Source organism: Oncorhynchus clarkii, chromosome 31 (assembly GCF_045791955.1).
Source record: "Oncorhynchus clarkii lewisi isolate Uvic-CL-2024 chromosome 31, UVic_Ocla_1.0, whole genome shotgun sequence".
Lineage (NCBI taxonomy): Eukaryota > Metazoa > Chordata > Actinopteri > Salmoniformes > Salmonidae > Oncorhynchus > Oncorhynchus clarkii.
This window is the reverse complement of record NC_092177.1, coordinates 24,725,121-24,752,601: the sequence shown is the minus strand read 5'-3', so window position 1 is coordinate 24,752,601 and position 27,481 is coordinate 24,725,121. Positions and strand designations below refer to the sequence as shown.

The 27,481-nt window shown below is 44.0% G+C and overlaps 1 protein-coding gene across 1 annotated transcript in view; it reads right to left on the bottom strand.

The window, feature by feature from the left end:
• The window catches only part of LOC139390776 (bifunctional heparan sulfate N-deacetylase/N-sulfotransferase 1-like), an 83,151-nt gene that overhangs the window by 17,270 nt on the left and 38,400 nt on the right, over positions 1-27,481 (bottom strand). Inside the window, exon 3 of the mRNA XM_071138139.1 lies at positions 4,217-5,295. Within this exon, the coding sequence (XP_070994240.1) occupies positions 4,217-4,768 (552 nt within the window). The 5' untranslated portion in view covers positions 4,769-5,295. The remainder of the gene's footprint in view (positions 1-4,216; positions 5,296-27,481) is intronic.

Sequence of the window (27,481 nt, the reverse complement as noted above, 5' to 3'; positions counted from 1 at the left end):
TTTGAAGAATCTCAAATATAAAATATATTTAGATTTGTTTAGCACTTTTTTGGTTACGACATGATTCCATGTGTTATTTCATAGTTATGATGTCTTTACTATTATTATACAAGGTAGAAAATACTAATAATAAAGAAAACCCTTGAATGAGTAGGTGTTCTAAAACTTTTGACTGGTACTGTATATTCTTCAACAATCAATGGGTATATATCATTAATTTATAAGTTATACTCGTCAACAATCAGTGGGTATACAGTTGAAGTCAGAAGTTGACATACACTTAGGTTGGAGTCATTAAAACTAGTTTTTCAACCACTCCACAAATTTCTTGTTAACAAACTATAGTTTTGGCAAGTCGGTTAGGACATCTACTTTGTGCATGACACAAGTCATTTATTCCAACAATTGTTTACAGACAGATTATTTCACTGTATCACAATTCCAGTGGGTCAGAAGTTTACATACACTAAGTTGACTGTGCCTTTAAACAGCTTGGCAAATTCCCAAAAATATAGGCTTTAGAAGCTTCTTATAGGCTAATTGACATGATTTGAGTCAATTGGAGGTGTAACTGTGGATGTATTTCAAGGCCTACCTTTGACTCAGTGTCTCTCTGCTTGACATCATGGGAAAATCAAAAGAAATCAGCCAAGACCCAGAAAAAAAATTGTAGACCTCCACAAGTCTGGTTCATCCTTGGGAGAAATTTCCAAATGCCTGAAGGTACCACGTTCATCTGTACAAACAATAGCACGCAAGTATAAACACCATGGGACCACGCAGCCGTCACACCGCTCAGGAAGGAGACGCCTTGTCTCCTAGAGAGGAACGCACTTTGGTATGAGAAGTGCAAATCAATCCCAAAACAACAGCAAAGAACCTTGTGAAGATGCTGGAGGAAACAGGTACAAAATTATCTATATTCACAGTAAAACGGGTTCTATATCGACATAACCTGAAAGGCCATTTAGCAAGGAAGAAGCCACTGCTCCAAAACCGCCATAAAAATGCCAGACTATGGTTTGCTACTGCACATGGGGACAAAGATCGTACTTTTTAGAGACATTTCCTCTGGTCTGATGAAACAAAAATAGAACTGTTTGGCCATAATGACCATCGTTATGTTTGGAGGAAAAAAGGGAAAGCTTGCAAGCCGAAGTACACCATCCCAGCCGTGAAGCACGGGGTGGCAGCATCATGTTGTGGGTGTGCTTTGCTGCAGGAGGGGCTGGTGCACTTCACAAAATAGATGGATTCATAAGGATGGAAAATTATGTGGATATATTGAAGCAACATCTCAAGACATCATTCAGGAAGTTGAGGCTTGGTCGTAAATGGGTCTTCCAAATGGACAATGACCCCAAGCATACTTCCAAAATTGTGTTAAAATGGCTTAAAGACAACAAAGTCAAGGTATTGGAGTGGCCATCACAAAGCCCTGACCTCAATCCTATAGAACATTTGTGGAAAGAACTGAAAAAGCGTATGCGAGAAAGGAGGCCTATACTCCTGACTCAGTTACACTGAGGAATGGGCCAAAATTCACCAAACTTATTGTGGGAAGCTTGTGGAAGGCTACCTGAAATGTTTGACTCAAGTTAAACAATTTAAAGGCAATGCTGCCAAATACTAATTGAGTGTATGTACTCGTCTGACCCATTGGGAATGTGATGAAAGAAATAAAAGCTGAAATAAATCATTCCCTCTACTATTATTCTGACAATTCACATTCTTAAAATAAAGTGGTGATCCTAACTGATTACATGTCAGGAATTGTGAAAAACTGAGTTTAAATGTATTTGGCTAAGGTGTATGTTAACTTATGACTTCAACTGTATATTCTTCACCAATCAGTGGATATACAGTGCCTTGCGAAAGTATTCGGCCCCCTTGAACTTTGCAACCTTTTGCCACATTTCAGGCTTCAAACATAAAGATATAAAACTGTATTTTTTTGTGAAGAATCAACAACAAGTGGGACACAATCATGAAGTGGAACGACATTTATTGGATATTTCAAACTTTTTTAACAAGTCAAAAACTGAAAAATTGGGCGTGCAAAATTATTCAGCCCCCTTAAGTTAATACTTTGTAGCGCCACCTTTTGCTGCGATTACAGCTGTAAGTCGCTTGGGGTATGTCTCTATCAGTTTTGCACATCGAGAGACTGAAAATTTTTCCCATTCCTCCTTGCAAAACAGCTCGAGCTCAGTGAGGTTGGATGGAGAGCATTTGTGAACAGCAGTTTTCAGTTCTTTCCACAGATTCTCGATTGGATTCAGGTCTGGACTTTGACTTGGCCATTCTAACACCTGGATATGTTTATTTTTGAACCATTCCATTGTAGATTTTGCTTTATGTTTTGGATCATTGTCTTGTTGGAAGACAAATCTCCGTCCCAGTCTCAGGTCTTTTGCAGACTCCATCAGGTTTTCTTCCAGAATGGTCCTGTATTTGGCTCCATCCATCTTCCCATCAATTTTAACCATCTTCCCTGTCCCTGCTGAAGAAAAGCAGGCCCAAACCATGATGCTGCCACCACCATGTTTGACAGTGGGGATGGTGTGTTCAGGGTGATGAGCTGTGTTGCTTTTACGCCAAACATAACGTTTTGCATTGTTGCAAAAAAGTTCAATTTTGGTTTCTTCTGACCAGAGCACCTTCTTCCACATGTTTGGTGTGTCTCCCAGGTGGCTTGTGGCAAACTTTAAACGACACTTTTTATGGATATCTTTAAGAAATGGCTTTTTTCTTGCCACTCTTCCATAAAGGCCAGATTTGTGCAATATACGACTGATTGTTGTCCTATGGACAGAGTCTCCCACCTCAGCTGTAGATCTCTGCAGTTCATCCAGAGTGATCATGGGCCTCTTGGCTGCATCTCTGATCAGTCTTCTCCTTGTATGAGCTGAAAGTTTAGAGGAACGGCCAGGTCTTGGTAGATTTGCTGATACTCCTTCCATTTCAATATTATCGCTTGCACAGTGCTCCTTGGGATGTTTAAAGCTTGGGAAATCTTTTTGTATCCAAATCCGGCTTTAAACTTCTTCACAACAGTATCTCGGACATGCCTGGTGTCTTCCTTGTTCTTCATGATGCTCTCTGCGCTTTTAACGGACCTCTGAGACTATCACAGTGCAGGTGCATTTATACGGAGACTTGATTACACACAGGTGGATTGTATTTATCATCATTAGTCATTTAGGTCAACATGGGATCATTCAGAGATCCTCACTGAACTTCTGGAGAGAGTTTGCTGCACTGAAAGTAATTTTGCATGCCCAATTCTTCAGTTTTTGATTTGTTCAAAAAGTTTGAAATATCCAATAAATGTCGTTCCACTTCATGATTGTGTCCCACTTGTTGTTGATTCTTCACAAAAAAATACAGTTTTATATCTTTATGTTTGAAGCCTGAAATGTGGCAAAAGGTTGCAAAGTTCAAGGGGGCCGAATACTTTCGCAAGGCACTGTATATCATTCATTTATAGAGCTAACTGATTTGTTTTTTGTTTGTCCGATACCGATATTTGGGGGACAACACTTACCGATACCAATATACAGTATCTGCCGATATAATGGTTTAGGTTTCCACACAGTTTTCAAATTTCCATCCAAAATGTCAATTGTCCAAGAAATATCTAAAATGTTGATTTCTTATATTGTGAAATGAATGAAATCACGAGATTGTGTTGTGACCAGCATGAGAACGTGTTGTGACCAGCATGAGAACGTGTTGTGACCAGCATGAGAACGTGTTGGGACCAGCATGAGAACGTGTTGGGACCAGCATGAGAACGTGTTGGGACCAGCATGAGAACGTGTTGGGACCAGCATGAGAACGTGTTGGGACCAGCATGAGAACGTGTTGGGACCAGCATGAGAACGTGTTGGGACCAGCATGAGAACGTGTTGGGACCAGCATGAGAACGTGTTGGGACCAGCATGAGAACGTGTTGGGACCAGCATGAGAACGTGTTGGGACCAGCATGAGAACGTGTTGGGACCAGCATGAGAACGTGTTCAGATCAGCATGAGAACGTGTTCAGATCAGCATGAGAACGTGTTCAGATCAGCATGAGAACGTGTTTAGATCATGAGATTTACCTTTTTCATCCTATTTATTAAATATTGGTTATCGGTGGAGTTATCATCTGATAACAATATAGGCTAGAGCTAAAAGGCCAAAAATGTATGTAGCAACTACGGACTCTGACCTTAAAGAAGCCGATGATGCCCACTCCGTATTCCACACAGTACTTGTCCAGCAGCTCTCTGTTCCAGGCGTCCAGGTTAACGTACTTCAGGATGTTCTCATAGATGACCAGCGTGAAGCGTCCATGCTCCTTATCAGTTAACGTGGGCATGTCCCCTTTACCGGGAGAGATCTCCGTCCGGTACCGGAAACGTCCCGACTCCAGGATGGCCACGATATCCTGGCCCAGCTGAGAGTACTGGCTCTCTACAAACACCAGCACCACAGGGTCTGTCCTCACCCCTCCTTCACCCCCGGGCCCCCCAGACACCGCCCGCAATGGGAGCAGGCGCGACGGGCTCACCCGGAGGTCATCGTAGACGGCCGATGCCACCTCGCCACCAGCCACGCCCCCTCCTGAGTGCTCGAGCTCCTGTTTCGCACCGTACAGGAAGTACGCGGAGACGAAGACGCTGACGGTGCAGAAGAGGAAGAGGAGGAGCAGGGAGGTCTGGAGGGGGAGGTGGCGGACAAGACGGACCAGCCGACGCAGGCGGGACACACATCCCAGCATCGTCACGCACAACGCCTGACCCGGCTGAACTACTGACCGAAACGGGCTTGTTGGTAGGGTAGGGAAGGACAGGATAGTGTAGGCTAGCCTAGGGTAGGCTTAGCAGAAATAAATCAGTCCCAAGTCAGTGTTGTTTTTTCCAGTCTTCTGGTTAGTAATCCACAGGCTATAGAAGTAACAGCAGCAGCAGCAGCTTGAGCAGCTACTGGGGATAGAAATGAGACGGCTTCACCATATTGGTTCTCCCACATGCTGTGTTGCTGATTATGTCACCATGGCAGAGATTTGGGGGGTCTCCGTCCTGGTGGGGGGAGCTGGCACTGCACGCCAGGGAGGGAGGGGAGGGGGGAATCAGAGCAGGAGAGGGCAGCTAGATGTCTGGCTGGTCACCTGCCCATCACTGGAACCAGCCAACCACATCCCTCAGGGTTCCTGATTGGTGGTTGATCTTTACGGGGGCGGGCAATGGTGAGGTCACAAAGGTCATCCCAATAGCAACATTCTCCTGGATGGTTTGTGGTTATGACCTAGAATGAAACAAGAAATAAATATAAAAAAATCAAACAAGAGGGCAAAGAACATTCCCTTTTCATAACTCACTCTCATGCCATATTTGTTGTTTGTTTACGTGTGTGGGAGAGGTGTAGGATACAGCGCCGGTGCTCCTCTGAAAGTTCATTTTAAAAGCAGTCGTTGCATTCACCTACGCACGCTATTAGAGCTGCCAAAACCCCCAACACACACACACACACACACACACACACACACACACACACACACACACACACACACACACACACACACACACACACACACACACACACACACACACACACACACACACCACCCCACCCTTGGCCCTCACACACACAATCGATAGACGGAGAGAGAGAAAGAGAGAGCGAGAAAGAGAGCGAGAAAGAGAGAGAAAGGAAACTGGAGGCGAGCTGCTAAGCCAGTCTGTTCAGGCAGGGCTCTGTGGCTGCATGTAAAGTGAAGCCATGGCCCTTGGGGAAACTCACCTCCTGTCCCTCAAACACACATAGGATCAGAGGGGAGGGGAGAGAAACAAGCAGCCAAACCGTAACCCAAAAGAAATGAAGCCAGCGGACAGGGACAGACAGAAACCAATGGGAACTTATTACTCTAAATAGCACACCGTGCCATCACACTGCATCTGCGTTGGATGTGCAAGCTAATTAACCCAATCAATTTACACCAGTGTCTTATTGGCTGTTATTTTCCGTGCTCTGATCTCTGAGGATACAGTCCCAGTTTCAAAAGTTTGAAAAAGGTGAGAAAAGCAAAATAATCACCTACATAAAACCATTCTCATTTATCATAGAGAAAGAACTACTAGAGAAGTGTATTATTGACCACTGACTGCTGTACTCAAAGTATTCCGGTAGAGCTGGGATGATAAACCGGAAATGAATCGACACTGACCATACCAATCACTTATCGCATGCATTTTGCCGATATCATTCATAATGCAATCCAAAGGGTGTTAAAGGGAGAGAATTATTAAAGGTTTATTACAGGACACTTCACAACACATGAGTAGATATCTAACACAGAATGCTTGGGGGGGGGGATCTGATATCATTCCATGGTTCTGCATAGAATTCCTCATGGTATTCCATGAAGGAAAGCTCAACATCATTCCATATAGCATTCCCTGTGGAATACCATGAGGAATACTGTGAGAACTAGGCTATACATTATTGTAAAGTCCCTCTGGTATTCCTGCTTCAGTCACAATCTTCAAAGACGCCCAAATCTCCCTCCCGAGTCGTGCTGCTGCCGTGGAGGATATCACACCTCCAACTGAGCCGCTTCCAAATTTCCCTTCAGAGGACCAGAGTTTTTAAACGTAAAAAGAGGCTGTTAAAAAAGAGGTGGGTGTGGAGAGAAACTAACGCTCGAGATCAGACAGAAAAACACACAGCCCTGCTATGCTGAAGACTCCCGTTCCTTCTGTCAGGAGCAAGGTCCGTGCCACGGCATATAAAAACAAGATTAGCCACTGCGGCACAGCGCAAAGGCTGCTGAAAAGCAAAGCAGAGGACGAGTCGCTCTGAGAGAGTAGTAAGGTTTTCTCAGGTGGGTGGTGGTTCTGCTGCTTTAATAGAAGGTTCGACATATTACTCAACCACAGATGTGGCTTTGAGAAGCCAATTCTTACCCTTCTTAGAATATTGTTTTGCTAATTAAATCACACTAATGATATAATGTTATCTGAAGACAAAGGTCTGAGGGGATACAAAGGCTGACGTGACACTGATAACAATGGTGGTGACAGAGGTTAGCAGGTGCAGGTTAAGCAGTACAAGACCATCTATTCATCTATCTACAGTAGGCCTCGGCCATCTATCTACCGTAGGCCTCGGCCATCTATCTACAGTAGGCCTCGGCCATCTATCTACAGTAGGCCTCGGCCATCTATCTACAGTAGGCCTCGGCCATCTATCTACAGTAGGCCTCGGCCATCTATCTACAGTAGGCCTCGGCCATCTATCTACAGTAGGCCTCGGCCATCTATCTACAGTAGGCCTCGGCCATCTATCTACAGTAGGCCTCGGCCATCTATCTACAGTAGGCCTCGGCCATCTATCTACAGTAGGCCTCGGCCATCTATCTACAGTAGGCCTCGGCCATCTATCTACAGTAGGTCTTGGCCATCTATCTACAGTAGGTATTGGCCAACTCTCAACAGTGATGACTGCCCCCCAATGTCGACCTTCAGCCAGGGCCAAAGAACTACAATTAGATCAGAGAGAGGGATGGGGGAGGGAGAGAGAGAGAGAGGGATATAGAGGGGGGAGGACAGAGAGAGAGAAAGAGAGACAGACAAGCTGGAGGCCTTGGGTAAGAGGTGGAGAGAGAGAGAGAGGAGAAGAAAGCATTAGACTGTAATGTAGGCTAGTGGGAAGCGATATGTAGAGCTGCATTTACACTGAGTGGAAGAACAAAGACTGATGGCTGTTCTAACCCTCTCTATCTCCCCTAACAGCATTTCCTACTCCTCTCTCCACAATCAACAGAGACAGCCTCCTACAAACCCCCCATTCCCAAAAATAATAAAATAAATGTAAAACAGCGGCAAAAAGAAAGAAGAAGTATGAATATTTTATGTCCTGAGTAACCTGATGGGATGAGGGCCAACGTATCAACAAGGTTGTACATTTCAGCAGCGGAGAGGTGGAGAGCAGCGGAGAGGTGGAGAGCAGCGGAGAGGTGGAGAGCAGCGGAGAGGTGGAGAGCAGCGGAGAGGTGGAGAGCAGCGGAGAGGTGGGAGAGCAGTGGAGAGGTGGAGAGCAGCGGAGAGGTGGGAGAGCAGCGGAGAGATGGAGAGCAGCTGAAAGGTGGAGAGCAATGGAGAGGTGGAGAGCAGCTGAGAGGTGGAGAGCAATGGAGAGGTGGAGAGCAGGGATGTGACAAATGTCAAACAAAACATTTGTTTAAACTGCTATTTTTTCGAATTTAAACGTTTAAAGCAAATCAAATGACGTGGATTCCAAATTCCGATATGGTCACATATGACCGCTAGGGGGCAGTGCAGTTCAATCTACCACAGTCCTGGCTAGTTACTAGACAGCTCACCTTACTGCTGTCCCACAACCACTCAGCAACGATGCTATTAATGCCGTTTTATGTTGTCTGTGTGCTTTTCCTACATGTTCTCAGTACATGAGACTTCATGTCCCATTTGTCATCAATGTGATGGTTCGTTGCAGTGATGTATGACAGCATGTTCATAGATGTTCAGAAATGGTTGTTAACACCACGCATGTTGTTTGAGAGCTCATGATTTGTATTTGCAGAGCAATCATTCTACAATATCTCCATCAGGGCCGTGCCGGTTTTTCAACATGGTATCTTGTAGCCTGGTTCTAGCTATGCCATCAGGGCAGTGAAGCCGACATCCTTTACCACTGACAATGGTTGCATATAAACTGCAATCATTTCTGTAATCAGCACTGTGATTTTCTCACTCTGTAAAGTTTGGATTTCATCACCTTCATCACCTTCTCTCAACTTCTCAAAGTATTGCATTAAAAGGACTTCACTGCTATTGCTTCCCTGTCATTTTCCCAACTATTAACGACAATGACGTGCAGAGCGCTTTATATCCGTGGCAAATCATTGTAAATATGCACATCTCCTCTTACTGACCTACCTCCTCACAGCATTGTTGCATTAGGTATTTGCTCAAAACAGTTTTTGGCCTTTAAGATGATAATCTCGGGACCTGTTAGTGATAGTTTTGTGTTAACTGCACTGTGATATTAATAAAAAAAAATAAAAAAATACAAATAAAAACTCTCTCTCTCTCCCTCCATCCATCTTTCATCCCAGTCTGAACAGAGGATGAATCAGTACTTCCTCTCCTTAATCATGCATAGAGAGGACAGGTAGAGAGGTAGACAGACTGAGACTAACACGTATTTGATAGCTAACCTTTTCAAGCTCTTTGACAGCTAGAGCTCAAAGTGAAAATGAGGGTTGTAATTGGCTGTGTGGATGGAGGGAGGTACCATGAGGGAACATACACAGACGGGGGGGGGGGGGGGGGGGGGTGCAGAGAGAGTGAGACAAGAGAAAGTAAGACAAGAGTGAGTGAGACAAAGCAAGAGAGAGTGAGACAAGAGAGACAGAGACAAGAGAGAGTGAGACAAAAGCAAGAGAGAGGGAGACAAAGCAAGAGAGAGTGAGACAAGAGAAAGTAAGATGAGAGACAGAGACAAGAGAGACAGAGACAAGAATGAATGAGACAAAGCAAGAGAGAGAGTGAGACAAGATTGAGTGAGACAAGAGAGAGAGAGTGAGACAAGAGACCGAGACAAGAGTGAATGAGACAAGAGTGAATGAGACAAAGCAAGAGAGTGAGACAAGAGAGAGAGAGTGAGACAAGAGAGAGTCAGACAAGACCGAGATAAGAGTGAGTGAGACAAGAGAGACAGAGACAAGAGTGAATGAGACAAAGCAAGAGAGAGTGAGACAAGAGAGAGAGTGAGACAAGATTGAGTGAGACCAGATTGAGTGAGACAAGATTGAGTGAGACAAGAGAGAGTCAGATAAGATTGAGTGAGACAAGAGAGAGTCAGATAAGATTGAGTGAGAGAAGAGAGAGTCAGACAAGATTGAGTGAGAGAAGAGAGAGTCAGACAAGATTGAGTGAGAGAAGAGAGTCAGACAAGATTGATTGAAACAAGAGAGAGTCAGACAAGATTGAGTGAAACAAGAGAGCCAGAGCAAGAGAAACGTGATGCAGTCAATGTCTTCTTTTTTTTTTACCCCTTTTTCTCCCCAATTTCGTGGTGTCCAATTGTTGTAGTAGCTACTATCTTGTCTCATCGCTGCAACTCCCGTACGGGCTCGGGAGAGACGAAGGAGACGAAGGTTGAAAGTCATGCGTCCTCCGATACACTCTCTCTTGCTTCTTAACACAGTGCGCATCCAACCCGGAAGCCAGCCGCACCAATGTATCGGAGGAAACACCGTGCACCTGGCAACCTTGGCAAGCGCGCACTGCGCCCGGCCCGCCACAGGAGTCGCTGGTGCGCGATGAGACAAGGACATCCCTACCGACCAAGCCCTCCCTAACCCGGACGACGCTGGGCCAATTGTGCGTCGCCCCATGGACCTCCATGTCGCGGTCGGTTTCGACAGAGCCTGGGCACGAACCCAGTCTCTGATGGCACAGCTGGCGCTGCAGTACAGCGCTCTTAACCAAGGCGCCACCCGGAAGGCCCGATGCAGTCAATGTCAAATTGACGAAGTGTTCAAAACCAAAAATAACATATTTTCCCCAACATTAGGGATTAACGGAGAATACAGTGGGTAAACAAACATAGCACATGACAGACAAGGCTGAGTACTGTAGTGTTTAGCCTCTAGGTGGGTGGTCAGTCAAACCCACAGCACTACCATTCTACTGGGCACCAGATGAATGAAGAGATGGGGGGGTAACAGAGTGTGGGCCTGGTCTGGGCCTCAGCTGTAACAACTCCACAGATAAACATCACTAAGGTTGGCCATATGCAGGCAGGCATCTCTCTCAATTAAATGATCAATTTAAGGGCTTTATTGGCATCTCTCTCTCTCTTCCTCCCCAGAGGTGCCCCTTTTTGAGGAAGGTATTGTTTTGGGAGGAAGGTGGCCCTCTCCTCTCAGCCCCTCAATGCCCCCTACCTCCCCCTCCTTACTGACAGAAATAAATGATGACCCTCAGTGTTCCTTTTACAAGTACCTTGGCAACCGCACACTCTCCATGGTAACGACACAAAGTGGCAACAGCATGGTAACTCTGTTCTGGAGGGAATGAGGCTGTGTGTTATGCCAATGGGACTAATGGGGGCTTGTTGTCGTTTCTTATAGTATAAACTACTGCATTAGGAAGAAGGGATCACTTAGAAGAGGAAATGCTCATACAATACACACAAGTCATTTTTTGCCAAAAACATAAACACACACACAGCAGCACCGTGCCAAACTGGACAGTGCCAGGGTCAGAGTGGTATAATCCCTACAACTGGAGCAGGATTTGAACCAGCGACTGCAGTTATGGGGTGAGCACATTACCACCTGTGCCATTCAAGTACAGACTTCTTCACAGTCTGTAGCATATAGGGAGGCTGCGGTTCTTCTGACCACTGATGGTAGCTTTTTTTTACAGCAGTCAGGTGTCCCTGTCAGAAAGTAGCGGAACTTCTTACAGCCAAACTATATCTCACAATGTGCATTCATCCTGTCCTTTCTATCCTGTAGAAGATTAGGGACTTCAAAAAGAAAGTGAAAATTCCCCTTTGCCGTGTGATGCCTAAAGCTAAAAACAACATGCACACATGGAAATGCAAACAGAAACTAATTTTCTTAGACAGGTTGTATTTCAGATCCCAGCGACAGTTCCCTCCGTCTGGCCTAAGCCCCCCATTGCTATCCATCAATACAGGATCAATAGATCTGAAATTCTAATTCCATTTCATGCATCCTTGTGGCTCCAGCGATTAAAAGCTTAGGCCGTGAAAAAAGTGTGAAGAATTTACTGTGACGGTTTCTCTCTCTCCTGCTCCTCTTCTCCCTCAGCCCATGTGAATGTACAGAACAGGCGGCGTCTCATTTAGCGGCACGGCAAACCTTTAAACTGACTTCTCTCATCGATTCATTTCACGACTGTGAAGGACAGAGGAGTCGAAGCCGGAAAGGAGAGAAAATGCAGTTTTGTATCATTCTAATTATCAGGGAAAGTGACTTTCAGACCGACCTCCTCCTCCTACAAACCGCCACTGAATTATCACAGAATGTTGCAGCGCCTCAATTTCTTTCCCCAAGACTGAGGCAATTTCACCAAGGAAAATAACTAAAACGTTTTTCCTCAAATGGCCCGTCCTTCCATTTATGACTCCGGGCCCCCAATTCTGCAGACCCCAGTCCTGGCCCTGTGGTTACTGAAATGATTGCATTGTTATTCAGCAACGAGGTAATGGGACAGAGTGCTTGGGCTGATCTGGAAGTTCACTCTCAGAGCCCAGAGCACACACAATCCCTAAGAGCAATTATGACTAAGAAGACAGTGAAAAGGTATGTTCTAGGAAAGAAATGAGACCGAATGAGGCCATTTCTGTAGACTACCTGCATATTCAGGGGTGGACAAAGCCCCCATTTCTAGCCCCGATAATGTAACCACATCAGCTCAACTGATGTGATTGTATCTGATGGTATCTGGCCCAGAGATCCCCAGCTTGAAGCTAACTGCAGCAGGCACAGTATAATAGCATGATTATACATGCAGAATGTGGAGAGCCGATTGGGGCTGAGATGAATAAAGACATGGGGGGAGAAAGAAGATTAAATATGTATGGGTCTTCTCCACTCAGATGGCCTGAAAAACCAGCTTCTCCACATTATGAATGTGGGATCTCCGATACTGCCGCGCCTCACTGCAGCTACGGAGGATCTGAGGCGATCGGGAACATGTGAAATGGATTACTACGCTCTGGGAAAAGCAGACGGCATTTTATTCCCACACACTACAGGAGAAAAAGATAAATGAACAGCTTTAACTTTACCAACCACCACCCCCCGCTGGCATAAGACAAATCGCCACCCCTGCCCAGTCGGCCTCTACGGCTACATATAGACATGTACATTCACTATATCAGACATGAAGACTATGTAAAATACATATAGACATGTACATTCACTATATCAGACATGAAGACTATGTAAAATACATATAGACATGTACATTCACTATATCAGACATGAAGACTATGTAAAATACATATAGACATGTACATTCACTATATCAGACATGAAGACTATGTAAAATACATATAGACATGTACATTCACTATATCAGACATGAAGACTATGTAAAATACATATAGACATGTACATTCACTATATCAGACATGAAGACTATGTAAAATACATATAGACATGTACATTCACTATATCAGACATGAAGACTCTGTAAAATACATATAGACATGTACATTCACTATATCAGACATGAAGACTATGTAAAATACATATAGACATGTACATTCACTATATCAGACATGAAGACTATGTAAAATACATATAGACATGTACATTCACTATATCAGACATGAAGACTATGTAAAATACATATAGACATGTACATTCACTATATCAGACATGAAGACTATGTAAAATACATATAGACATGTACATTCACTATATCAGACATGAAGACTATGTAAAATACATATAGACATGTACATTCACTATATCAGACATGAAGCCTCAATGTAAAATACATATAGACATGTACATTCACTATATCAGACATGAAGACTATGTAAAATACATATAGACATGTACATTCACTATATCTGACATGAAGACTATGTAAAATACATATAGACATGTACATTCACTATATCAGACATGAAGACTATGTAAAATACATATAGACATGTACATTCACTATATCAGACATGAAGACTATGTAAAATACATATAGACATGTACATTCACTATATCAGACATGAAGCCTCTGTAAAATACATATAGACATGTACATTCACTATATCAGACATGAAGCCTCTGTAAAATACATTGGTCCACTCGCCATTAGGAAAAAGGCAACCTTGTAAGTGCTCTGAGCGAGTTTAATAACAGAACAGATCAGGTTACATTGGCTGCTACAGGACAGGGAGATAAAGAGTAGCAGTAAGACAGGAATCAGTGAATCCACTTAAAGATCACAACATCTGATGAAGGAACCAAATGTGGTTTGAGCATCTGCTTTTTCTTCTTTATGGCCAATCTCACCCTCTGCGCCAACTCATTTCAAATTCGTTCCAGTTGGATATTGAGTTATGATTAAGCAATCAAGGGGAAAGGATCATTTATATAGTATCCTGTATATAGATTCATTCACTCTACCATGTATCCTGTATTGATATTAATCCCACGGTGTAAACTATATATAGATTCATCCTACTGTGTATCCCGTTTAGAGATTCATCCTACAGTGTTTTCTGTGGATGTCAACGACAGGTTAATGTGTGGAAATTAAGATGGCCTGGGGCAATGGATAAATATGCACCTGCGCACGCACACAAGCACGGAAAAGTGGAGGTTAACTTTTGATTTTTCTAAGAAGGGAAATAAGATCGTAGTCCCTGAGACAACCGATGCAACGCAGAAGGGGGGTTGGAGCAATGGTGGTCATTTATCATGTTTTGGCAGGGTTAGAGGGAGAGAAGGGGGTGAGGGGTGGCTTTCATATGAATTAAGTGCATGTGGAATCTGGTGGTGGTGTGTTGAGCTGGGAAGAGCGAGAGATAGAAAGAGGGAAAGATGAGCGAGAGACCCTGGGATCAATGTGAGTGGCAGGAGTGTTTGTTCAGATAGTTTATCCACTGCCACCTCAGGACACAATACTGAAGGACACTGGGGCCAGCAGCAATACAATGAGTTTCCATTTGGAGAAAGAGATAGCAGTCTCAAGGAGTGAGTGAACTCAGGATTCCCCATGTGTTTTTCTGTTGCTCATTATGAAAAACGAGATTTCAGTCTTGGGGCTGTGGTTTGATGTGGTTGTGTTATCGTACCCTGGTAGTTACTGTTGTTTGTCGCTTTTGAGACAACATAGCAACAACATAGCCAGTAGTACCACTTCTTCAAAATGGTCAGAATTAATCTAAGATAAATCAGTAAATCTGTAATAAATTTACATTTTTGTTGAGGTTTTAATCACTCAATTTGACATCTAAGATGTTTGGTGCAGTATTTCTCAAATAAAAAAATGGGAAGGAAAACTAGTAGTACTCCGCAGACAGTATGTACGCTGCTGTCAGGACTGATTTCTGACAACATTCATCAGCAACATGTCAAACTATGATTGATAAAGAACCAGCTACATGCTGTTAATCAGTGCCCAGCAGGCACATTGAGCAGGCAAGACACGCTAGCTAAATCAGCTTAGCAAGTCACTGGCGAGTGTGACGTGTGTGCTTCGGTGCCGTTATGTTTTTACAGCTATCCTTTTGCGAAACAGATGCTATGGATTTTATGGAAGTCCAAGAAATGAATCTCTCCTATGGACTATCAGATCATTTCGACCCACGGTAGCATAACACTAATGTGCACTGACACAATATAGAATATCATGTGAACTCATATGTAGTAACCCATTTATAATATATACGGTGAAACAATAAAATATAAACACGCCAAACCTGCCAGAAACAATAGAAAATAAACACGCCAAACCTGCCAGAAACAATAGAAAATAAACATGCCAAACCTGCCAGAAACAATAGAAAATAAACATGCCAAACCTGCCAGAAACCAAACCTGCCAGAAACAATAGAAAATAAACACGCCAACCTGCCAGAAACAATAGAAAATAAACACGCCAAATCAGCCACAATAGAAAATAAACACGCCAAACCTGCCAGAAACAATAGAAAATAAACACGCCAAACCTGCCAGAAACAATAGAAAATAAACACGCCAAACCTGCCAGAAACAATAGAAAATAAACACGCCAAACCTGCCAGAAACAATAGAAAATAAACACGCCAAACCTGTCAGAAACAATAGAAAATAAACACGCCAACCTGCCAGAAACAATAGAAAATAAACACGCCAAACCTGCCAGAAACAATAGAAAATAAACACGCCAAACCTGTCAGAAACAATAGAAAACGCCAAACCTGTCAGAAACAATAGAAAATAAACACGCCAAACCTGTCAGAAACAATAGAAAATAAACACGCCAAACCTGCCAGAAACAATAGAAAATAAACACGCCAACCTGCCAGAAACAATAGAAAATAAACACGCCAAACCTGTCTGAAAGAATAGAAAATAAACACGCCAAACCTGTCAGAAACAATAGAAAATATACATGCCAAACCTGCCAGAAACAATAGAAAATAAACACGCCAAACCTGCCAGAAACAATAGAAAATAAACACGCCAAACCTGCCAGAAACAATAGAAAATAAACACGCCAAACCTGCCAGAAACAATAGAAAATAAACACGCCAAACCTGCCAGAAACAATAGAAAATAAACACGCCAAACCTGCCAGAAACAATAGAAAATAAACACGCCAAACCTGTCAGAAACAATAGAAAATAAACACGCCAAACCTGTCAGAAACAATAGAAAATAAACACGCCAAACCTGTCTGAAAGAATAGAAAATAAACACGCCAAACCTGTCAGAAACAATAGAAAATAAACACGCCAACCTGCCAGAAACAATAGAAAATAAACATAGAAAATAAACACGCCAAACCTGAAAATAAACACGCCAAACCTGCCAGAAACAATAGAAAATACAATAGAAAATAAACACGCCAAACCTGCCAACCTGCCAGAAACAATAGAAAATAAACACGAAACCTGTCAGAAACATAGGCTGTCTGAAAGAATAGAAAATAAACACGCCAAACCTGACAGGAACAATAGAAAATAAACACGCCAAACCTGTCAGAAACAATAGAAAATACATAGGCTGTTTACATAGCAATTGATCTTTTGACCACTCTGATCAACTCTGGTAAAGATATGATGTGATTGGTCAAAAGAGCAATTAGCAGCCATAGAGGGTGTGCCAAAAACAAAAACAAGGCTTCTGAAAAAGAGGCTCCAGATCATCATCACGGCCATCCTCCTGGCCTCCTCCCACAATCTGGCCCAAACAATCTGTGGGCCGAGGGGAAACACTGGCTCTAATGGCTGATCAGACAGTGATATGCAACACTACAATAGCTGCTCATGAAATGATGAGCTAGATTGAAGAGCCTGCCTGGCTGGGTGTCAGGTACCAGAGCATTATCACCCTCAAGGGATCAAGACTCCCCCCACCCCCCTCTCTCCACCCCCCTCTCCATCTCCCCCCCCACCTCCACCTCCCCCCACCATTTCCCCCCACCCCACCCCATCTCCCCTCCACCCCCCCCCCCCCCTCTCTCTCTCAAGTCCAGATAAGACAAAGGAAAGCAGCTGTACAGATGTGCCTGTGATTCATGCAGCCGAAAGAAGGTTCCCATGGGAATACCGCAGTAAGGAAGAATAGCTGGCATAAGAGAGTTAGAGAGGGAGAGATGGTATTATGCCGCGCCGCCCATATTTTGGCTCAGCCAGATCAAACGAATGGGATTTTCCACTAGCTAGTGAGGATGGGGAGGCATTCAGAATCCTCATCAGCGTGCTTTCAGAGTCTAATCAACAACAGCAGATTGTTATTCTGTATCCAGCCAGGCCAATCTATATAGACATTAGTCATGGTTTTCAAAAACAGAAGACAGAACTCTGTGCCCTCATGACTGTGAATGGTCTGATGTTACTCACTACTCTATGGAAGACAAACCTACCTAGCCCCGTCATCCGTCTGCCTTTACACCCACAGACTCAGCCAGCTGTCCCACCTTCCCAGCCCAAGTCACTCTCTGCAGTCTCTGCCCCATCCCCAGTCAACCCCCTACACTCTCCCAGACACTCCACCCTCCCAGTCCCCTGCTATCGCACAGCCAGCCCCCCATGGATGATCTCAGCCCTGGGTGAGAGATGCAGAGATGTTAGGGAGATGATGGGTCTATCTGGGCTCTGTCTGTTACCCTGCCTCCCTCCATTTCTACCCTTCACTGTTCCTATCCCTCGTCTCCTCTCCTATCCCTTCTCTTGTCGCCTCTTGTCTCCCCTCCCCATGACTCAATCTTGCTTCTCCCCACCTACAAACAAAGACTCAAGAGGGAAGTTCCGGTGGTCTGTACAGCATTGGTCCAACCAATCAAAATTCACACTCTTGGACTGGAATATGTTCTGGATCACTTATGAAGATAATATTGATAAACACGCCGACTCAGACACCGGGTACATAAAAAAAATTCATAGACGACATGATACTGGTAGTATCTTTCAAAACGTACCCGAATCAAGAACCGTGGATTGAGAACAGCCTCGTAGGAAAACTGAGAGAGATGCTACTTATAAACATGGCAAGGTGACAGGGGACAATAGTTTGGTTAAATAGTACAAATACGACCTATGCAGATGGATCAAGATGCCATAACATAGGGACAAAGTGGAGGAGCAATTCAGCGGGTCGGACACAAGGCGTATGTGGCAGGGGCTCCTAACGATCACGGATTGCTAAAAGAAAGCCAGCCACATCATGGTCAGCAACGCCACCCTACCGGAGGAGCTAAACACCTTTAAATCACGATTCGAGCACAATGAGCTACTGAGGAGAGCCCCCGATGACAACGTGGAAGTCATTGAAACGCGTTAGCCCTTTGCAAGGCTGTGTGCATGTGAAGACCAGCTGGCTGTTGTGTTCTTTGACATTTTCAATCTCTCCCTACCTCAGGCCGTTTATACCCACCTTCTTCAAGATGTCCACTATCATTCACGTGTCCAAGAAAGGGAAAGAAACTGACCTGTATGTCCCGTCATCATGAAGTGCTTTGAAAGTCAAAAGACCATATCACCTCCTCCCCCCCGCCACACTCAACCCTCCCCAATTCGCCTACCGCCCTGACAGAACCACAGACAATGCAATCGCCATTGCACTGCACACTGAACTTACCCACACCTTCAACGGTAACTGACCTGCGTCTCCCACGACATTCTTTCATTCTTTCTCCTGCGACTATTGTGTGACTATTAAACACTGTACCCTGCCATCACACCTGCAACCCTGTACATGTGACTATTAAACACTGTACCCTGCCATCACACCTGCAACCCTGTACATGTGACTATTAAACACTGTACCCTGTCATCACACCTGCAAATGTGACTATTAAACACTGTACCCTGCCATCACATATGAATCTCTTCTCCTCCTCCCCTCCTCCTGTCTCCTCCTCCCCTCTCCTCCTCCCCTCTCACAGTAGTGGAGCTAAGAGATGCAGGCAGTCAGGGACAGGCTACGTTGTTGTCTGCCTGGTGTGTGTGTGTGACTGGAACAGAACGCTTTTGGAATTCAAACTATATATCAGCTTGTCTTTGGGTGGATGGGTGTGTGTGTGGCTCACTGATTTTTGCTGTCAGTTCTGGGGAAGCCTGACTGTCACAGTTCTGGGGAAGCCTGACTGTCACAGTTCTGGATTAAGTTCCAGTGTGCAGCAGCCCATTCACACCGTTTGACAGTTTAATGGTGAGTGTATGCGAAAGAGGGGGAGTTAGGGGCAACAAATCACACACACAGCAGCAGAGCTGTGTCAAATGTGAAACCGGTCTCTGGCATCACATACGTGACATGCCACCACCTGCTAACGTCAGTTCAGCCACAAATGGTCACCGTAAACCCAATGTAACAGATTTCCCATTTGTTTCGCCACACACACACACACACACACAGCCATGTTCTCTGCGACAGCTGTGGTAAAATAACAGAATTGGGGAAGGAAAGAGCCCGAGAGAAAGAAAGAAAGAGAGAAAGCGAGACAAAGAAAGAGAAAAAGCGAGAGAAAGAAAAAGAGAGAGAAAGAGAGAAATAAAAAGAAAGAGAGTGAGAGCGAGGAAGATAAAGAGCGAGAAAGAGAGAGAGAGCGAAAGAGCGGGAGAGAGAGAGATGATCTAGCCTGTAAGAGCCAGTCTGTGACCCTGACTACCACCTCCCCCATCTTCCCCCACTCCTGATGGGAAGTTCCAATCAGAACAGGGGATCAATACATCCTGGTCTCTGGGCCTGTGGAGCTGGATCTCTAAAGCTAACGACTAGCACCTTAGAAGAAAGGAAGTGCATAATGATTAAAAGGGCTTAATAAGACCCAGCAGTCTGCCTAACATTGGGTGATTGGGTTGTGTATTGCCTGATTGATTAATTGACACAGACAGTAAGAGTTGACTTACTGTAATGACCCAAGATTATATCTAATATTACTGAATGTTCATGTTTCTTACTGAATAAAAGATGCTAAGATAATGTCCATGTTAAGATAATGGTGTGTAATATACAGTGGGGCAAAAAAGTCTTTAGTCAGCAAACAATTGTGCAAGTTCTCCCCACTTAAAAAGATGAGAGAGGCCTGTAATGTTCATCATAGGTACACTTCAACTATGACAGACACAATTAGAAAACAAATCCAGAAAATCACATTGTAGGATTTTTAATTAATTTATTTGCAAATTATGGTGGAAAATAAGTATTTGGTCAATAACACAAGTTTATCTCAATACCCTTTGTTGGCAATGACAGAGGTCAAACGTTTTCTGCAAGTCTTCACAAGGTTTCACACACTGTTGCTGGCATTTTGGCCCATTCCTCGATGCAGATCTCCTCTAGAGCAGTGATGTTTTTGGGCTGTTGCTGGGCAACACGGACTTTCAACTCCCTCCAAACATTTTCTATGGGGTTGAGATCTGGAGACTGGCTAGGCCACTCCAGGACCTTGAGATGCTTCGTACGAAGCCACTCCTTCGTTGCCCGGGTGGTGTGTTTGGGATCATTGTCATGTTGAAAGACCCAGCCACGTTTCATCTTCAATGCCCTTGCTGATGGAAGGAGGTTTTCACTCAAAATCTCACGATACATGGTCCCATTCATTCTTTCCTTTACACGGATCAGTGGTCCTGGTCCCTTTTCAGAAAACAGCCTCAAATCATGATGTTTCCACCCCCATGCTTCACAGTAGGTATGGTGTTCTTTGGATGCAACTCAGCATTCTTTGTCCTCCAAACACGACGAGTTGAGTTTTTACCAAAATGTTCTATTTTGGTTTCATCTGACCATTTGACATTCTCCCAATCTTCTTCTGGATCATCCAAATGCTCTCTAGCAAACTTCAGACGGGCCTGGACATGTACTGGCTTAAGCAGGGGGACGTGTCTGGCACTGCAGGATTTGAGTCCCTGGCGGCGTAGTGTGTTACTGATGGTAGGCTTTGTTACTTTGGTCCCAGCTCTCTGCAGGTCATTCACTAGGTCCCCCCGTGTGGTTCTGGGATTTTTGCTCACCGTTCTTGTGATCATTTTGACCCCACGGGGTGAGATCTTGCGTGGAGCCCCAGATCGAGGGAGATTATCAGTGGTCGTGTATGTCTTCCATTTCCTAATAATTGCTTCCACAGTTGATTTCTTCAAACCAAGCTGCTTACCTATTGCAGATTCAGTCTTCCCAGCCTGGTGCAGGTCTACAATTTTGTTTCTGGTGTCCTTTGACAGCTCTTTGGTCTTGGACATAGTGGAGTTTGGAGTGTGACTGTTTGAGGTTGTGGACAGGTGTCTTTTATACTGATAACAAGTTAAAACAGGTGCCATTAATACAGGTAACGAACGAGTGGAGGACAGAGGAGCCTCTTAAAGAAGAAATTACAGGTCTGTGAGAGACAGAAATCTTGCTTGTTTGTAGGTGACCAAATACTTATTTTCCACCATAATTTGCAAATAAATTCATTAAAAATCCTACAATGTGATTTTCTGGATTTTTTTCAAATTTTGTCCGTCATAGTTGAAGTGTACCTATGATGAAAATTACAGGCCTCTCTCATCTTTTTAATTAGTAGAACTTGCACAATTGGTGGCTGACTAAATACTTGTTTGCCCCACTGTATGTATGAGTATGTATTTAGATGTATATATTTACCAAATATTTAATTGATGGAAGCAACAATCTTTCCGCAATATTAAGCTGATCCACAAAAAAAAGGTGCACACCTGTCTATATAAGGTCCAAAAGTTGACAGTGCATGTCAGAGCAAAAACCAAGACATGAGGTCGAAGGAATTGTCCTTAGAGCTCTGAGACAGGATTTAGTCTAGGCACAGATCTGGGGAAGCGTCCCAAAACATTTCTGCAGCATTGAAGGTCCCCAAAAAAACAGTGGCATCCATAATTTTTAAAATGCAAGAAGTTTGGAACCGGGCCTCCGAGAGGCACAGTGATCTAGGGCACTGCATCGCAGTTGTTAGCTATGCTACTAGAGATCCTGGTTCGAGTCCAGGCTCTGTCGCAGCCGGCCGCGACCAGGAGACCAGCGGGCGCCATGTGAATGGTGTTTCCTCCGACACCTTGGTGTGGCTGGCTTCTGGGTTAAGCAGGCATTGTGTCAAGAAGCAGTGTGGCTTGGTTGAGTCATGTTTCGGAGGACACATGGCTCTCGACCTTCGCCTCTCCCAAGTTCATAGGTGAGTTGCAGCGATGAGACAAGACTAACTACCAATTGGATGCCATGAAATTGGGGAGAAAAAGGGGTAAAAATTTACACATTTTAAAAAAGAAGTTTGGAACCACCAAGACTCTTCCTAGAGCTGGCCGCCTGGCCAAACTGAGCAATCGGGGTAGATGTGCCTTGGTCAGGGAGGTGACCAAGAACCCGATGGTCACTCTGACAGCAATGTAGAGGTCCTCGATGTAGAGGTCCTCCATAAAACCAATCAGGCTTTATGGTAGAGTGGCCAGACGGAAGCCACTCCTCAGTAATTCCCCAAATACAGGTGTGCCAAGCTTGTAGCATCATACCCAAGAAGACTCATAGCTGTAATTGCTGCCAAAGGCGCTTCAACAAAGTGCTAAATAAAGGGTCTGAATACTTACGTAAATGTGATATTGCCATGTTTTATTTATTTATGTCTAAAAACCTTTTTGCTTTCTCATTATGGGGTATTGTGTGTAGATTGATGAGGGGGAAAACAATTGAATCCATTTCAGAATAAGGCTGTAACGTAACAAAATGTGGAAAAAGTCAAGGTGTCTGAATACTTTCTGAATGCACTGTATGGGGTGCAGGTAGCCTAGTGGTTAGAGCGTTGGGCCAGTAACCGAAAGGTTGCTAGATCAAATCCCAAAGCTGACAAGGTAAAAATCTGTCGTTCTGCCCCTGAACAAGGCAGTTAACCCACTGTTCCTAGGCCGTCATTGTAAATAAGAATTTGTTCTTAACTGACTTGCCTAGTAAAATAAATAAAAATCTGTATGTACATATTTTAAAAAATATATATATATTTTTATAATGGCCTCTGCCGTTCGTAATAAAACTAAATATAAATGCCGGGTCTGACAAGCAGAACAGACAATAACGGCTAAAAATATAGTTCGGACCAAACAAAAATAGGAGAAAAGAATAAGGTTTGAGAATGCAATGACACGCCTTGCACCCAAATCAATAATTAAACACTACCTTTTCAAAGTCTTTAATAATACATCAACGTTAAGATAACAAAGGCTAGGGCACTAGAGCAACTTCCTGTTGGTTCAAAACCCCACCAATGAAACAGGATGTATTGTGGGTACATTCAGGGAGAGGGGAGGAAGATGCCCTTAGGCCTGGTTTTCCAATGTCAAGCTGTCATTCATGACATGTCCAAATTGCTCACCATGTGATCTGAGATCAAAGGGTTAACTGGTGCTCTGGACCCAGTGGGTCTTCATTATTCAACAGGCCCTTACAACAGAGAGAGAGAGAGCGAAACAGACAGACAGAGAAAGAGAGAGACAGAAAGAGAGAGAGGGAGTGAGGGACAGAGAGAGAGAGAGACAGTCACAGACAGAGAGAGAGAAAGGCCTAAAGAGTAGGAACCAGAACTTCACCAAATAAATCAGAAATACAGACATTGTCATCCTACAAGAAACATGGTATAGAGGAGATGGACCCACTGGTTGCCCTCTAGGTTACAGGGAGCTGGTTGTCCCATCCACCAAACTACCAGGTGTGAAACAGGGATGGGATTCAGGGCGTATGCTAATTTGGTATAGAGCAGACCTAAATCACTCTATTAAATTAATCAAAACAGGAACATTTGACATTTGGCTAGAAATTCAAAAGGAAATGATCTCAACAGAAAATAATGTTTTCCTGTGTGCTACCTATACCCCCCCACTTTAATGAAGACAGCTTCTCCATGCCCAGGGACATGTATTAGTCTGTGGTGACCTAAATGCCAGAACTGGACAAGAACCTGACACCCTCAGCACACAGGGGGACAAACACCTACCTGGAGGTGACAGCATTCCCTCCCCCATATGCCCCCTAGGCACAACTATGACAACATAACCAACAAAAACAGGTCACAAATCCTGCGTCGCACGCTGGGTATGTACATAGTCAATAGTAGGCTTGGAGAGGACTCCTACGGAAGGTACACCAATATCTCTTCGCCATAAAACCTGAGCCTATGCCTTCACTATGGTGAATCACTAAAACAATACAGAAATACACTACGGAAAAAGAACAAACAGAAATTCAGAAATCAACTCAATGTAATAAAAAAATCCATAGACTCTATCCACTTCTGTGAAAATGGGAAAGGAACCAAACAAACAACACAAATAGTTATCTATACAAAACGGAGATGTATAGGTAAACTCCTTCTCGAATCTTTTTGGCCCAAAAACAAATAACAAACAGCAAAAACATATACATGATCAAATACAAATCTTAGAATCAACTATTAAACACTAGCAGAACCCACTGGATTCTCCAATTACATTGAATGAACTTCAGGACAAAATACAAACCCTCGAACCCCATAAGGCCTGTGGTGTTGATGTTATCCTCAATGAAATGATATAATATACAGACCACAAATTCCAATTGACTATACTTAAACTCTTTAACATCATCCTAAGCTCGGGCATCTTCCCCAATATTTGGAACCAAGGACTGATCACCCCAATTCACAAAAGTGGAGGAAAATTTGACCCCAATAACTACCGTGGGATATGCGTCAACAGCAACCTTGGGAAAATGCTCTGCATTATCATTAACAGCAGATGGGTGCCTTTCCTCAGTGAAAACAATGTACTGAGCAAATGTCAAATTGGCTTTTTACCAAATGATCGTACGACATACCGCGTATCCACCCTACACACCCTAAATGACAAACAAACAAACCAAAACAAAGGCTAAGTTGTGGTCATCCTGTCTGGGTTGGCCCCCCCCCCCCCTTGGGTTGTGCCGTGGCGGAGGTCTTTGTGGGCTATACTCAGCCTTGTCTCAGGATGGTAAGTTGGTGGTTGAAGATATCCCTCTAGTGGTGTGGGGGCTGTGCTTTGGTAAAGTGGGTGGGGTTATATCCTTCCTGTTGGCCCTGTCCGGGAGTGTCCTCGGATGGGGCCACAGTGTCTCCTGACCCCTCCTGTCTCAGCCTCCAGTATTTATGCTGCAGTAGTTTATGTGTCGGGGGGCTAGGGTCAGTTTGTTATATCTGGAGTACTTCTCCTGTCCTATTCGGTGTCCTGTGTGAATCTAAGTGTGCGTTCTCTAATTCTCTCCTTCTTTCTCTCTCTCGGAGGACCTGAGCCCTAGGACCATGCCCCAGGAATACCTGACATGATGACTCCATGCTGTCCCCAGTCCACCTGGCCATGCTGCTGCTCCAGTTTAAACTGTTTTGCCTTATTATTATTCGACCATGCTGGTCATTTATGAACATTTGAACATTTTGGCCATGTTCTGTTATAATCTCCACCCGGCACAGCCAGAAGAGGACTGGCCATCCCACATATGCTCTCTCTAATTCTCTCTTTCTTTCTCTCTCTCGGAGGACCTGAGCCCTAGGACCATGCCCCAGGAATACCTGACATGATGACTCCTTGCTGTCCCCAGTCCACCTGACCGTGCTGCTGCTCCAGTTTCAACTGTTCTGCCTTATTATTATTCAACCATGCTGGTCATTTATGAACATTTGAACATCTTGGCCATGTTCTGTTATAATCTCCACCCGGCACAGCCAGAAGAGGACTGGCCACCCCACATAGCCTGGTTCCTCTCTAGGTTTCTTCCTAGGTTTTGGCCTTTCTAGGGAGTTGTTCCTAGCCACCGTGCTTCTACACCTGCATTGCTTGCTGTTTGGGGTTTTAGGCTGGGTTTCTGTACAGCACTTTGAGATATCAGCTGATGTACGAAGGGCTATATAAATAAATTTGATTTGATTTAAGCCTTCTCATGCTTTGTTGATTTAAAAAAAGCTTTTGACTCAATTTGGCAAGAGGGTCTGCTATACAAATTGATGGAAAGAGGTGTTGGAGGAAAAACATACAACATTATAAAATCCATGTACACAAACAACAAGTGTGCAGTTAAAATTGGCAAAAAACACATTTCTTTCCACAGGTCTGTGGGGTGAGACAGGGATGCAGCTTAAGCCCCACCCTCTTCAACATATATATCAACGAATTGGCGAGGGCACTAGAAAAGTCTGCAGCACCTGGTCTCACCCTACTCAAATTTGATGTCAAATGTCTACTGTTTGCTGATGATCTGGTGCTTCTGTCCCCAACTGAGGACGGCCTACAGCAGCACCTAGATCTTCTGCACAGATTCTGCCAGACCTGGACCCTGACGGTAAATCTCAGTTACACAAAAATAATGGTGTTGCAAAAAAGGTCCAGTTGCCAGGATCATAAATACAAATTCCATCTAGACACCATTGCCCTAGAGCACACAAAAAAACGAAATATACCTCGGTTTAAACAGCAGCGTCACAGGTAACTTCCACAAAGCTGTGAACGATCTGAGAGACAAGGCAAAAAGGGCCTTATATGCCATCAAAAGGAACATAAAATTCAACATTCCAATTAGGATCTGGTTAAAAAAACTTAAATCAGTTATAGAACCCATTGCCCTTTATGGTTGTGAGGTCTGGGGTCTGCTCACCAACAAGTAATTGACATAATGGGATAAACAGCAAATTGAGACTTTGCATGCAGAATTCTGCAAAAATATCCTCCATGTACAACGTAAAACAACCAATAATGCATGCACAGGAAAATTAGGCCGATACCCGCTGATTATCAAAATCCAGAAAATAGACGTTAAATTGTACAACCACCTAAAAAGAAGCGATTCCCAAACCTTCCATAACAAATGCATCACCTACAGAGAGATTAACCTGGAGAAGAGTCCCCTAAGCAAGCTGGTCCTGGGGCTCTGTTCACAAACACAAACAGACCCCACAGAGCCCCAGGACAGCAACACAATTAGACCAAACCAAATTACAAGAAAACAAAAAGTTAATTACTTGACACATTGGAAAGAACTAACAAAAAAACAGAGAAAACTAGAATGCCTTGTGGCCCTAAACAGAGAGTACACAGTGGCAGATAACCTGACCACTGTGACGGACCCAAACATAAGGAAAGCTTTGACTATGTACAGACTCAGTGAGCATAGCCTTGCTACTGAGCATAGGATTGCTCAAGAGAAGACAGGCTATGTGCACACTAAGGCTGGGCAGTATACCGTATTTTATGATATACCGGTATTGACGCAGGG